The sequence below is a fragment of the Rhinoderma darwinii genome, chromosome 5, assembly GCF_050947455.1.
Source record: "Rhinoderma darwinii isolate aRhiDar2 chromosome 5, aRhiDar2.hap1, whole genome shotgun sequence".
In the NCBI taxonomy this organism is placed as follows: Eukaryota; Metazoa; Chordata; class Amphibia; order Anura; family Rhinodermatidae; genus Rhinoderma; species Rhinoderma darwinii.
Window position 1 is genome coordinate 164348469 of NC_134691.1, and position 15568 is coordinate 164364036.

General features: G+C 38.5%; 1 protein-coding gene and 1 long non-coding RNA gene across 8 annotated transcripts in view; one reads left to right on the top strand and one right to left on the bottom strand.

Moving 5' to 3' along the window:
- Window positions 1–15568, top strand: part of PIGN (phosphatidylinositol glycan anchor biosynthesis class N) — a 372057-nt gene that overhangs the window by 188156 nt on the left and 168333 nt on the right. For all 7 annotated transcript variants that reach the window (XR_012847699.1, XM_075826730.1, XM_075826731.1 and 4 more), the window contains 2 exons: window positions 5367–5445; window positions 9922–10101. Coding sequence is in view for 6 of the 7 variants with exons in the window: in XM_075826730.1 (XP_075682845.1) it covers window positions 5367–5445; window positions 9922–10101 (259 nt within the window). In the remaining variant the exon portion in view is untranslated. The remainder of the gene's footprint in view (window positions 1–5366; window positions 5446–9921; window positions 10102–15568) is intronic.
- Window positions 1328–4254, bottom strand: LOC142652802 (uncharacterized). The gene is made up of 3 exons (XR_012847931.1): window positions 4179–4254; window positions 3726–3809; window positions 1328–1402 (listed from the first exon to the last, which is right to left on the bottom strand). It is a non-coding gene; the product is annotated as an uncharacterized LOC142652802 (long non-coding RNA).

Genomic DNA, 15568 nt, shown 5'->3' on the forward strand with positions numbered 1-15568 from the left:
ACTTTGGTTCAATGGACTCTCCCATTTCTTGCAGCTCAAAATCCTCTTAATAGAGCATGTGATACATCCATAGATTTAATAATAGTAATGGTATTAGCGGATAGTAGATCAGACTATAAAATTGTTACATTTCCAGGGACCTACTAAAATTTCACATACTAAATTTAGGTTATAGAAAGGGAAAATTGCATGACTGTTATTGGCAGCGTCCATGCTGTTGGGGATGTTGGATGGATTTCAGCTCAATGCTGTTTCTTTGTCCAGCCTGTGTGGGTTTTCTTTCATGCACTTCCGTGACTTTTCCTTCCCTTTATTCTCATTAATCCAAATGTTATACAAGCCAAGCTGTTCTACATTTACTTAACCTCTGCTGTACATATTTTATGTTTAGGCCCTTTTCACTTCACATTTATGTCCTCCATTCAATGTCGGTAAAACTCCTGACATGTTTGTTATATGGATGCCACTGATGTATTTTTTTTTTTGTGTACATTACACTTGTCCTACGCTGGCCAAAAGGACACTCTTTTGGCCTCCGTCGGGGTAATGTTACTCTATGTACATATTTAGCGTGTACGTCTGGAGCTCTCCAGGCGTACATGCTAATCATATATCACAAAAATTATGCGAACAGGGTCTTACTAACAGTCTAAATCTGTGCCTCAAACTATGAGGCAGGCCCCACCAATGAGATGCCCTCTAGTTGTTGGTAAGGTGCAGCTGGGGAGATAGAAGTGTTCATAAGGTGCATAGTCCTTTCTATGGCTGCATAAATCTCTGGATTAGCAACAGAATTTACTGCTTTTGTGCTTATTTTAATGTTGTATTCGGGTCAGGAGACTAATGAAAGATATATTGAGCAATATATGGACTTTGACCACGGTTGGTGATGCCCCATGTTAAGAAGCAGAATGTGTATTTTAATAGTAAAAATGTATTTTCCACTGAACTTATGATTTGGATTTTATTACATTAAAAAAAAAAAATTAAAATTATTCATTGAATACAGTTAACCGTTATGTACTGTCAGGTGTACTTGGTTTGTGCGCCATTCTATGTAAGTCTTTATATGGGTTTTTGATGGTCTTTTAATATGCAGACTCTTCATTCCTGCAGACATTTGGCTCTAGAAACACTAACTTGACAGCATGGTACCTAGTCGGTGAAGGGATACGAATTCTCTTCTCTGTCTAAATTGCATTAACTAAACCCATTATAAAATAATTTTTTGCACCCATTTACCATGAAATGTCCATTAATTCAATTTATGCATATCCATTTTTACAACAACTTAATGAAAATGTATAGACTAACAGTTTCTTCAATAGCTGCTGTCACAATCTATTACCATCCAATGTTCTTGTACACCAATTCCATAGATTAAGAACCTTCACTTCCATCTCTAGGTTTAAAGGGGAAACTAATGATTAGCATAGAATATAAAAAATTGCTACAATCCCTTCTTGTGATGTTGTAGGGTTAGTGTTTCTCGATTGTTTAATCCCTCCATCCCACCTCTATTTTTTTTCCTATGCCCACCACCGGTCTCTTTTTATTTTTATTTTTTCTCCCTGTTGGTCGTTTGTATTCATTAATATCTCATCAATAATGGAATTTTTCATTTTACCTACCGTTCAATTTTCTTCTGTTAAGCTAATAAAAATTGATGTAACAAAAAAGAAAAAAAAGGACCCAGTACTTTATCATATGAGATTTTTCGAGAAGGCATGAGTTGACGACCATTCTACACATCTTTTTGGCGGGTTTTATCCTCTGCATGTGAATGAGATTTGCTCAAATCTCATCCACTTTGCTGCTACTGTAAACTCTGCAGATTTTCCGCGGTAAATATGCCATGTTTGGCCATAGGGTGATATTACTTGGCCCGCTGTAAACAAGCGCCGATCAATGAGACAGCTCGTTGATAGGCGCTCGTTTGCTACTTTAACAAGGAGCAAGTGCGGGGACAAGCACTCGTTACTTAAATCGCTCGTCCCGATAAATTTTTGTCATGTCGGCAGCGCATCTCCCTGTTTACACAGGGCGATGCGATGCCGACAACGATAATCGTTTAGGCATTTAAAACTATGCAATCAACTGAGGAACGAGCGTGTGCTCGTTCATCGGCTGATCGTTGCCCTGTTTACACAGGACAATTATCGGGAACGCTCGTTTGCCCGATAATTGGCCGGTGTAAAAGGGCCTTTACTCTATGTATACACGCGGGCTACAAACTAGGTTATGATAGTTTGTTGCTTGACTCAGACTAAAGTATATGAGTATGATGAATAATTGATATAAAGGTATTGCTATTGACAATAGTCTCTAAAGGTGGCTATAGTTGCAGTCCTGTCTTTAGTGAATATCTTCTTCCAAATCTGTGATTCCTGTTTTTTTCCATTTGCTCTGCTACGGTAGCCCGCTGCCTTTGATTGTTTGGCATCATTACCCCTCTTTGTCATTAGCCTAAGCAGAATGTCCAGGGACTTATCTGTAACATAAGTGCTATGCAGGACATGGAGACATTTTGTTTGTTTGCAGCTTTCTTTCTTTTGGTTTGGAAAGTGCTGCATAAACAGAACTGCCGAGATACTGATTGCCTATTCTCCTTACTGGTGACAGATAGGAATCACAAGCTGCTGAGGCAGAGAGGCCTCTGGAGATAGCTACACTATCTCCAGTTCATCACCAACTCATTCAGATGCCTTTCAAATGTTGCTTGTAACATTGGGCTTCAATGATGCAGTGAAGATTGTTATGTTCAAGGAAAAACAGATTGAAATAGTTTTTCTCAGTTTTGTTAGGGCTTTTGTTTTAGACGCTTAAAAAACCCAAAACAAAAACAAAGTGGGTTGTTTTAATTATTTTCTCATCTCCAAAATTGGTATATTATGAGCCTCCAAAATGCCGGGTTAGGTTCATAAACTGCTGTTTGTCATGACACATGCTTATTTGATACAGATGAAACAGGCCTTATGTAGATAAATTGATTTTGGGTCATATCACAAAGTTTGTATTGTGGTTAAAGAGCATTTCCCCCAAGAATCACCAGTAAATACAATATATTGAATTGTCCTTTTCTGTTCAGCTGTCACAAATGCTGTAGTGTTGATGTTGTTTTTTGTTTTTTTTTTAGTTAAATCTATTATTCATGTCTTGTGATGTTCTCAAACATTCTTCAAAACAAAGTGTAGAGCACAAATGTTCTGCATATAATAAATATAGGCGCACCTCTGCCAAATGCAAACATCTGTACTCATCCGTACTAATGCATTAAACACTATTTATGCCCCCAAAAAAATCCTTTGCATTTCATCTATTTAGATTAAATAAAAACACATTTTTGGTTTCCACATTTAGTTTTTTGGTTTTGCGATCACTGGGTGATAGCCAATTGCTTTCAAAGATACAGTTTTCTATGAGTCTATTTTAACAACTGATGTGTTTTTTTCTTTTTATACTGCCTAACATAAAGAAACGGGTGGACAGCATTCATCCAGACACACATTCTTTATTTAGGTGTCCGTTGTTCCAATTAACAGCAACTTTTGAACCCGTAGAGAGTGGTCTTTTTCTGGCTTGAAACAGCAGTGCTGCTCTTCTTTCGCTATGGACTGCCTTACTCTATTTAATGCCATAAAAAGACAGCAGAAGTCCTAGTCTAGTCTGCGCGTTTAGTTCCATTATATACAAGTTGTGACATTAACATTACAAATGATACTCACATTCTGCAGAAGTCTATGCAAAGTGTGGTTTTCCATGACTTCAACCTTGCTTTATGGTTCGTTTTCTTATTTTTCTATTCATACCTATGAGTGCAACCCAATGCAGAATAGTATAGTAAAATATGTTAATCTGAGAACCAATCCTGATGTTCTGGTATCAATAAAAAGTAATGTAATATGCATGATATTCTAGTGCTTGTAGGTCCCAAGCATGATAGACTATCTTTATCTCTAAAAGCTGCATGCCTCCACGTGGATTGATTTTTGTTTTTATTTTATTTAGGAGCCATAATGCACCTTGCAGTAAACTATAATCCTGGAATTTGGACTGTTATTTGGTGACAACCAAAATGGTCTGTAGACTATGCTTTTAGTTATTGGAACAAACTCCTTGACGCACAGAGGCAGTATATCCTACAAATACAGTATATGACAGTTTGTGTTATTGCTTACATTACTTAGAGATCGCATTATATTACTGGCAAAGTGAGGACTATTGTCATCTCCTGCTTGATGAACATTCTTGACGGATGTCAATGTTGGATAACTGGTAGACAATGGAATAGAATAAAGACAGATGGACTAGGCATTACAATTTATAATATGGTTCTGAAATGGGGGGATCAGAGCGGTGATACCCTTCTAGTAGACGGGGCTTTGTACATTAAGTAGTCACATAGTGTTTTTATGGGCTTTCGTATCCGTGCTTAGTTTAGTTTTGTCTAGTGTGTTTTTCAGTGAGCATTGCTTATTTGTCTTATTTGTAAAGAGTAACATCTTGTGTAATTATTCAAAACATACATACTGGCAAAAACTTAATAGAAGCTTTTAAGTGTGAAAGTATTACTACACCGTAAAAAAAAATCATTAGCGCTCAAATGCGATTTTTATTGACTTTTTTGTTAGGGACAGAACAGCAGAGGAGAGGGAGACAATGACATTTAGAATATAATCTTCAAGAATTCACGCTGAAATGTGTTTTTCGAGAAAATGTATATTTTATGTTTTATTTAGACGTGTGTTAACTAGAAATTCAATAATTTTAGCTATTTTGTAACTAAAAACAATTCATGGTAAGTGGTATTTTTTCATTTTTATTTTTTTTAAATTTCCGGACAGATGTAAAAATTACAAATAAACATGCCAGCCCATTTGAAATGCCCATACAGTGTTGCCAGGCCTATAGGTGTCCAGACATTTGCTTCACTTTGTTGTTTTTAAAAATAATAAATTCAGTAGAACTTAACAATACAGATCATTTAATGTCTAGACCTAAAGTTCTTGTTTGGATAAGTCATGATTTTTATGTTCTTTTCTCATCATGGTCATACAGGAAATGTCCATGAGCCATTTCTGATACAGTTTGAATAATGCTCTTAAGAACTCTACATGATTCATCTACTTTTCACAATGTCTATGCACAAACCTTTTGCAACGCTAAGCTCTACTTAGCTTGGCATAAAAAAATGACAGCCACCCAGTGTTGATCTGTGAGACGTTCACTGATAACCCATCTATCAGATTGATTAGTCTTTGTCGTACTGTAAGAAATGACTTCACTTACCTGCATGGATTATATATAAGCTGTTTAACCAGACTTTATCAGTGCATGCACCTTTTTATATCTGTTTGTATTTACAGTTCGCTTTCAGATTCTAAGCAACTTGACATTGTGAGGAGAACAAGATCTTACATCCATGGTGGAAATTACAAAGAAGCGGTAAGTGTATAATCAAGAGGCAGCGACAGTTTCTTATTTGAGTAATGTCTTTTATGTGTCCTTGTGTTTCCTTTGTTGTAAAGATTGGCATTTCAATCATACGAAAAGTCCTAGTGCAAATCTCTTTAGCACCAAATTACCAGAGCATTCAGAACTAGACGTAGCAATTTGTATCACACCGGGAACGTGACGTGTGATTTTTCTTCTGTTCTAAATTAACCATTTTATTCTGCTTTTAATATGTTATCGAAGGATATGTTTATGCTGTCTAAGAAACAACATTTGCCCTTCCACTTGAAACTTTGTCCCCAGCAACACTTGCCTTGATGTAGAAAAATTATAAAAAGAAAGTGTAAGGGATATATATATATATATATATATATATATATATATATATATATATTGCACTCCTCCCATTCTACCCTGGGTGATTTTAATTAGTTTAATGCAGGTTCCTACCATCCCCATATATATGTAGGCTTCGTCCCAGTTCTGGGTGAAGGTGCAGCGTAGGCACCCGCCTCATAGAGGTCGCCTTGTCATGGCAGGTAGGCTCACGCAATTTGATCAAAATGTGTGCTCAGAACCTCACTATGTAAGTAGATTCAGCAGTAATGCATATTTATTTATTTATAGTGTTTAGGTGGCATTAGTTCTCGCAGTGTGCTGTCGCCATTTTCTTGTGTACTGTATATGTATGTATGTATGGGGTGACAGAGGGATCTCCCTCCCTCTGACAAACACATTAGATGCCGCTGTCGCTATTGATCGCGGCATCTAATAAGTTAAACTGCCGGAATCAGAGCACGCTTTGTCTCCGGCAGTTGGGACAGGAGCCAGGCTGTTTATAACAGCCGTGCTAATGCCGCTGATCGCGTGAATACGCTGTCAGTACCCACCCGATCAGAGCGATTGATATATCCGTCGCTATGCGGGAACTAACACCTGCTTGCGACGTATATATCCGTCGCTCGTCGCTAAGGGGTTAAAGTCTGATAAAATATATTATGGAACACCAGAGCAGAATAGTAATGCAACTTTTGTCAGTTAACTATAAAAAATAAGCAAATGCTTCTACTTATTATGTGTCCCTAAAATATTCAGTAAATCTGTGATACTGCTCATAGATTAGCCTCACTCTGTTAGGACAGTTCAATGAATGGAATAACTTTAGCCAATAACTCAAGCCAATAACTTTAAAGATCTTGTACAGGATTAGAAAATCAAGTCTGCTTTCTTCCAAAAACCGCGCCATAGCTGCCCACCGGTTGTGTGTAGTATTGCAGCTTGGCTCCATTTACTTTAATTTAGCTGAGCTGCTATACCTGACACAACCCATGGATAGGTGTGGGGCTTTTTCTAGAAGACCGCAGCCATGTTTTTCTAATCTGTACAAACCTTTTAAAGGGTGACACAATAGATGCAGCGGAGGACACAACACGACTCCAACTCTTGACGTCACGGTAGCTCGGGATACAGGGTACAGGCAAGAGGAACGGGTAACACTGTGAACTGGAAAACACTAGGAGACCATTTGCAAAGACAAATTTTAGGAAACACAACAATGCTCAGGCAAGGATCAAGAGGGCAGAGCCCCTTTTATAGTCCTGAAGCATTCTGGGCTGATTGCAGTATTCTGCAACTGTGCACGTACTGGCTCTTTAAGGTCGTGCACGCGCCCTGCAGGAGACAGTGTCCAGAGGAGGAAGTGAGTGCCGGCGTCTCTCAGAAGGGAGATGCCGCCGTGAACTCACTCGTCCATGGCCGCGGCCGTCAGAGGGTAAGTCAGGACGACGGTCCGCGGCCATAGACGTTACACTGAGCAGACGCCGACAGGAAACAAAGTGGCAAGGCGCTTTCCTAGCACTACTGCTTTTTTGTTCTAGCGGTTGGAACCCCCTAATCGGACATTGGTTGCAACTCCAGCTACACAGGGGAAACTTGGAAAGAATTGAACATGAAGTGATTTACAGTTATAGGGCTGAAAAACTTTTTGGAATATTAGGTCTATTTTAGCCTTCATTTAGCCAGAGTAAAAACTTAAAGGGGTTTTCTCATCTCAGACATTTATGACATATTCATAAGATATGCAACTAGTGTCTGATAGGTGGGGGTCTTACTTAAAGGGGCTGTTAACTTGGGCCATTGCCTAGATAACAGTTGCAGCCATAAGGTAACTACACTGGAACTTTATGCTTTTGGGGAGATTGGCATGACCACCCACTATTCTGCAGAAGGGCTGCATTCTGCCTCCTATATTTATTTGGAGGAAGATGTCCACAAATCACCAGTTTTGGATGGAGGAAATATTTATTTATGTCCTTCTTTTTCTTCTAAAGGCAGGCAGGAAAACTGACAGAGATTTTATCTCCAAAAAGGATATTTTTCTTCAAAATCTCTATCATGTTTCCTACAGTTAAAAACAATCACAGAAAAATGATGGTTGGTCTACAACATACATTCAACCGGCCTACAACATGCATTCATCTGAATTATTTTATTTAAGGAAAATACTTAGTATCAGCAGAGGTGTGAACTATATTAGACACGTTGAAGACACCTATATGCTGTGAGAAAGTATTTATTTAAACAGTTCCCAAGCCTGACTTGTTCTGTGTGCTGCTTATCTGGGCTTTCACAGAACTGCAAATAAAGTGCTCCGCATACAAAGGTAAAGGAAGCTGACTTAGTAGGATAACACAGCCAACTATCATTGTCCATGTTACAGGAAATATTCAATGTATATATACTTTAGACTCTTTACACTCTACAATAAGGAATTAAAACCTTGGAATTTTAATGAATGTCATCGGTTAAGACTGTACCTTGCTTTACCAGTTGGCTCCAGTTGTGTTCTTTACCAGTTATTTTTGTAGACGTAAATTTGTGGTCTTCCGTTTTTTTTGTCTTTTTGTGCTGTTTGGTTGAGATTACTGTAAAATTTTGGCCAATCCCCGATACAAAGCTGATACCAGGCTGTCCCTGCTCTTGGGACCCCAGCGATCCGCATAATATTCTTTAAGGAAATCTAATTTAATTTGCCTATCTTTTAATGCCCATTTTTTTTATTATCTTAATATTCTTTTTCGAGAGAGCCAAAAAAATGTGTGGATCTCTATAGCATTTGAGTTTTATCTTGGTTGACGGAAAAATTATTACATCCCCAACAAAAAACGTATAAATATTAGTAATTAAAATCCCTCCCTCTCCTATCGTTATCTTATCAAATTCTGACTCTTGGCATAATTTTGAGGGTGTTACATTTAGCAAATCTAAATAAATGATACTACTTGTTTAAAGTAAAAGCTGTACTTTGCTTTTACCTAATGTAATGTCCCTTTACTAAATATAAATCTGATTAAAAAATGTCTAGACTGTAGAACTGTTCGATATAATTTTAAGCCGTTTCCCCCGCATGGCTGGATATTTTTCAACAGATGAATATTTAGAAATACGCCGGGAGATTAAATCTCCTAATAGTTTTCCAACTAGCCAATGTGTCTTTAAGAAGTCGTTGCTTAAACAGAATAAAAGAGAGGGACCGCTCCTCTAAGAGAATATCGTCAAGGTATAAAAATACTTCTTTGAATCAGGCGATCTGAATGGTTTGCTCCCCTTTTTTTGTTCTGGTTAACGGCACAACTCAATTTTATTGCATGTCAAGTCTTAGACTCCCTGTGTATCTTAGCTTGCAGTCTCACATTGACATCCGCTATCGACCTCAAGGTGTTTCCATTGACTCCGAAAAAATAAAATCCTTAGGTGCTGATACTAATCTGATGCCTGATAGATATCTTGGTGCAAGGTCGAAATGTGTTGCAGTTCCAAAACAATAAAAATATAAATATTATACTATATTTGACAATATTATTTTTACAAAATAAAATACCCCTGGAGAATGGATGCTTATGAGGGATAATATTGCATGACATTCCAGAACATTAGCGCCACCTAAGGATTTTTTTCCCCGGACACAACTCCAATTCTTTAAGAAGTATGAAGGCTTTAAAAATTGACGATTTGATAGCTATTGAACCAAACTTGTTTAGAGGTAAATTTGTGCTTTAAAGTTTTATTCCCATCTTAGATGTATAGGATATCCATTAATAAGATATTAATGTTTTGAGAGATGCGGGTCCTAGATGGGGGTCCCAGAGCTATCTCCTGAACAAGAATCATCTGACCCCTGTCCCGCCTGGTGAGGTGGCCGTTGCACCCAGTATGAGTCGATAGATGACAGCGCATGTGCACCGCGATCTCCATTCACTTCTATGGGAGTCAGGAGACCCTTGTTCTGGAGATAGGTGCAGGTCCTAGAACTGAGACCCGTATCTATCCAACATTTATGCCATATCCTGTTTATATGCCATAAATGATTAAGATGGGAATACCCCTTTAATGAAGAAGCATTTATATAAAACCAATTAATTAAAGTGTTTTAGTCTGTAATTTTCTTCCTATTTTTTTTTCTTGTAGATGGATCTTTGCAGAACTTTAGTTGACCTGGCTTTAGAAGGACTTGCCTACTACCATACATATGACCGATTCTTTCTTGGCATAAGTGTTGTAATGGGTTTTGCCGGGTGGATTTTGTATGTCATTTTAATAATCGTAAAGACAAACACCAGTGTAATCCAGGCTTCTTCAAATCGGAGGGTGAGTCTGTTTACCTTGCAAGTAATGTTTTTTATTTCTTGTACAATGATGCCTGTTTATGTCCACATATAAGGATGAGATTTTATATTAGTGATATGCAGCACGGCCCTTAAATCAGTCCTAAAATCTTTTTATGTGATTAGCTATTATTGAGAATTACTTAATGTGGATTCCCAGAGCAATAACACAGACACTTGTCTCAAATAATTGCACACTTACATTTTGGATCTTAGATCTAGTAGCGATATTTAGTCTGACTGACTTGCTTGCAATGACTGACTTTAAAGTGCTAATATCATTACATTTGATATTGCATAAATGCATACCTCACTTTACACTGATTAATTCTGTACTATATTATAATAGGGTTCTCGGCTAAACACAGGTTTAGTAAATGCATACATTTCTGCGGGACAAGAAAACTAAGGAGACTGTTTTATATATCTCCCTATCTCCCTTAAAACTCATATAGAATACATACAGACCCCAGACCTTCTAAACTTTTGCCGTCCCCAGACCAGACCACCCTAAACAAATACAGACCCCAGAACAAGCACCCTAAATAAATAGACCCCAGACCTGACCACCTACACTAATAATGACCCCAGACCTCACTCCCTTAAGTAATACAGACCCCAGACCAGAGCCCCTAAACTAATACAGACCCCAGACCATACCTCTAAATACAGGCCCCTAAATAAAAGCCCCTAAACTAATACAGACCTTAGATCAGGCCCCCTAAATACAGACCCCTTAAACTAATACAGACCCCCTAAATACAGACCCCTTAAACTACCACTGACCCCAGACCAGACCCCCTAAATACAGACCCCAGACCCTTTAAAGAAGCACTGCACTTTTTTATTTTTTATTATTTCCCCCTCCATTTGTACATTGGTGTTTCAGTAGGGTCCATTGTGCAGAAATACTTACCGATCTATGCATCGCGTAGTTTTCAGGTCCAGCGCCGTCCATGTGATCACATTCTGACCTGGTCTGGAATCACTGTGCTTTTGAGAAAACCGGAACTCAGGCTATCAATGCATTCCTATGAGAGCCAGAACAAAAAAGTGGAGTGCTCTTTTAAACTAATACAGACCCCAGACCTCCTAAATGCAGACCCCCTAAATCCAGACCCCAGACAAGACCCGTAAATCCAGACCCACTAAATATACAGACCCCAGGCCCCTTAAACTGATAGATCCCAGACACAACCCCCTTCAACTAATACAGACCCCTTCAACTAATACAGACCCCAAATCAGACCCCCTAAATACAGACCCCCTAAATAAATCCATCCTTTTGTACTTACCTAACAGCTCACCTCCATCTTCTCTGTGGAGTCTTGCTGCTGTTCTAGGACCTGCGCTCATGTGACCATCAGGTCTCTAAACAGTAGTAAGAACCGTAGAGATAAGGTCATGTTAACTTCTATCTTAACCTCTTAACGCCGAAGGACGGATATATCCGTCCTCTGCAGCTGCTAGTTCGCGCAGGAGGACGGATATATCCGTCCTGTGATGGCGCGGGTACTGACACTGTACCCGCGCGATCAGCGGCAGGAGCACGGCTGTTATACACAGCCCGGCTCCTGCTGCAACTGCCGGAATCGAAGCGCGCTCCGATTCCGGCAGTTTAACCCATTAAATGCCGCTGTCAATAGTGACAGCGGCATCTAACGTGTTTGACAGAGGGAGGGAGCTCCCTCTGTCACCCCATCGGCGCCCCCGCAAAAAAATCGCGGGTCGCCGTCGGGTTTCCATGGCAGCGGGGGGTCTAACAAAGACTCCCAGGTCTGCCTTCAGCATCTGCCTGTTAGGCGATGCCGGAGGCATGACCTAACAGATTGCCTGTCAGTGTTACCCTGACAGGCAACAATGCTTTGGTATACTAAGTATACCAAAGCATTATATATGCGATCGGCACATCGCATAGTGAAGTCCCCTGGTGGGACTAAAAAAAAAAATGTCAATCAGTTAAATAAAGTTGGTGAAAAAAAATAAAATAAATAATGACAGTGAAAATCAAATAAAACGACTTTTTTTGCCCGAAAAGTGGTTTTATTTAGTAAAAGTGTCAAAACAAATCACACATACACATATATGGTATCCCCGCGATCGTAACGACTTGAACAATAAAATGAACACATTAATTAAACCGCCGGATGAACGGCGTCCAAAAAAAACGCAAAAAACAACGGAAAAATTCTCTCTTTTCTCCCATTCCCCCGTAAAAAATAAAATAAAAATTAATCTATAAGTCCTATGTACCCCAAAATAGTACTAATGAAAACTACACATTGTCCCGCAAAAATCAAGCCCACATACGACCACATCGACGGAAAAATAAAAACGTTACGGCTCTTGGAATGCGGCGATGTAAAAACAAGTAATTTTTTTCTAAAAGGCTTTTTATTGTGCAAACGTAGAAAAAACATATAAAACCCTTACATATTTGGTATCCCCGTAATCGTGCCGACCCATAGAATAAAGTGAACATGTTATTTACGCTGCATAGTAAACGGCGTCAATTTATAACGTGAAAATAAATGCTGGAATAGCTGCTTATTTTCAATTCTCTCCTAAAATAAAGTTAATAAAAGTTAATCAATATATTATAAGCATCTAAAAATGGTACAATTACAAAATACAACTCATCCCGCAAAAAACAAGCCCTTATACGGCTATATAGACGGAATACAAAAACAGTTACGACTCTTGGAATGCGACCATGAAAAAACAAAAAATAATCCTTGGTCATTAACGTGCAAAATGGCCCGGTCATTGAGGGGTTAAGGTCCTTTTGCAGGACGTGCACAATGCAGTTTTGTCGCGATTTTTGCTGTGATTACAGTTAAAAAAATAAATAATAAAACCATGTTTTCCATTAAAAAGTGGTTTTATTTAGTAGAGGTGTAAAAAAATAAATAAAAGTACATATATGGTATCGCCGTGACCGTATTGACCCAGACAAAGTTAACGTGTTATTTAAACCGCAAGGTGAACACCGTAAAAAAAAAAAAAAAACGCAAGAAACTATGATGGAATGATGGAATGGCTATTTTTTTTCCCTTGCCCCCCAAAAAACTCATAAGTTAATTAATAAGTCCTATGTACCCCCAAAAAGTACGATTGAAAACTACATGTCATACCGCAAAAAACAAGTCAACATATAAAAGTTTATTAACTGACAATGATCGTGGATTCATGAAAAACAGGTCGTGGCTAACAAACATGCTCGTTTTTTATGAGGAGTTAAGTGCAAATCTGGATGTTGGTCATGCGGCTGATGTGATTCATTTGGATTTTGCAAAAACATTTGATACTGTCGTTATGGACACTCAAAATGGATTGAAGTCAGCAGTGGGGTACCACAAGGATCAGTATTAGGCCCAATTGTTTTTAATCTCTTTATGAATGACCTTGTGGATGGGAATGATCGCAAGGTGTCCGTTTTTGCTGACGATACAAATTTTGTAGGATACTTAAAACTCAGCTTGACTTTACAATATTACAGGAAGACCTAGATAAGCTGGCAGCATGGGAAAAAACACGGCAGATGAAATTGAATGTTGATAAATGTAAAGTCATGCACTTAGGACGCAATAACCGCATTAATTCATATACATTAAATGGAATAAAACTGGGGATAACGGAACAAGAGAAGGATCTGGGTATTCTGGTAACAAATAAGCGAAGCAGCACTCAATGTCAGGCAGCAGTTGCAAAAGCAAATAGGATTTTATGGTGTATTAAATGGGATAAAAACCTGTGATTCAAATGTAATAATATCCCTCTATAAATCCCCTGTAATGCCACATCTAGAATATGGAATTCAGTTTTGGGCTCCACATTGTAAAAATGAAATCCAAGAACTTGAGAGGGTTCAAAGGCAGGCCACGAGATTATTAAATGGGAGGGAAGTTGTCGCTTACAATGAAAGGCTAGAAAAATTGGGCTTGTTCATCTTGGAAAAAGACGTCTTAGAGGTGATCTTATTAATATGTATAAGTATATGTGTGGTCAATACAGAGAGAACTAGCACATGATCTGTTCCTTCCAAGGACTCTACAAAGGACAAGGGGACGTTCATTGCATGTGAAGAAAGACGTTTCAGACATCAATATAGAAAAGGGTTCTTTACAGTTAGTGGTCAAGCTATGGAATGCCCCTCTCCAAGAGGTAGTAATGGCAAATACTATGTCCGCATTTAAAAAATGGCTAGATGCAGATTTATTTACGAATGTCATTGAGGGTTATAATCAATCAAGCAATGAATGACGGGTAATTTATTGAGAAAGGATGAACTTGATGGACCTGTGTCTTTTTTTTTTTTTTTTAACCTATGTAACTATGTATAACTACGTTGACGAAAAAAATAAATAAATGTCAAGAAATGTATTCTGCACACATTGATTGTATTCAACAAAGAATTTTATTTCTTAAGGTAAATGCCAGCGGCTATGCGTGCAACGTAACGTTTCGGTCGTTAGACCTTCGTCGGGCACTGTGCCATACTGGGGACTGGATCAGCGTTAGAATAGCGTTGGTTGTAGCGCTGCTAGCAATTAGATATGGCGGCAATTACAAATAAATTTAGTTCAAAAGTGTTTTTATTATGCAAAATATACTAAAACACAAAAAAAACGATACAAATGTGGTATTGTTGTAATCGTACAGACCCATGGAATAAAGGTAGGATGTTATTTATGCCGCACGGTGGATGGCGTAAATTAAAAATGCATAGAACAATGGCTGAACTGCTGTATTTTTTTTTTCTACCTCCCCCCCAAAAAAAGTCAATAAAAGTTAATAAAAAAATTTTGTACCCCAAAATGGTGCCATTAAAAATACAACTAATCACGTAAAATAAAGTCCCCGTACAGCTATACAGACGGAAAAATAAAAAAGATATAGCTCTTTAAATGCGACGATAGAAAAAAAATAAATTCTTGGTCGTTAAAGAGGATCTGTCACTAGTTTAGTAATGCCCTCTCTCTTAGCTAATCTAATAGGCGCTGTCACACTGATAATGCTAGTGAAAATTGTGTCCCAATAAATTATTATTCTAAACGGTATGAGCTTTTTTTTTTTCTAAATATGCAAATGAGCCTATACTTGAGAAATGGACATCAACACCAGCGATTCTCCTGAGGTGGAGCTTCCTCACAGCCTCTGGCACTGTCCTATCAGCATGAAGCTGCTTCACACAGTGTGAGAGACTGACGCTGGAGGGAAGGGGGATCACTTCAAACAGCCATATCTCCGGCTGTGGACCATCTAGAACAGCGGTTCTGCCTATTGAAAGACGAGACTCTAATCTTTCAGGTGACACCATAGCTGTGACACAACTAGAGATTTTACCAGTTGAAAACCATTACGAATGGAAACTGTATACTATATGATCACGCTGTGCTGCTGGGCAGGGAGGGGGGAGAAGCTGTAAGCTGATTGGACAGAGTCATACA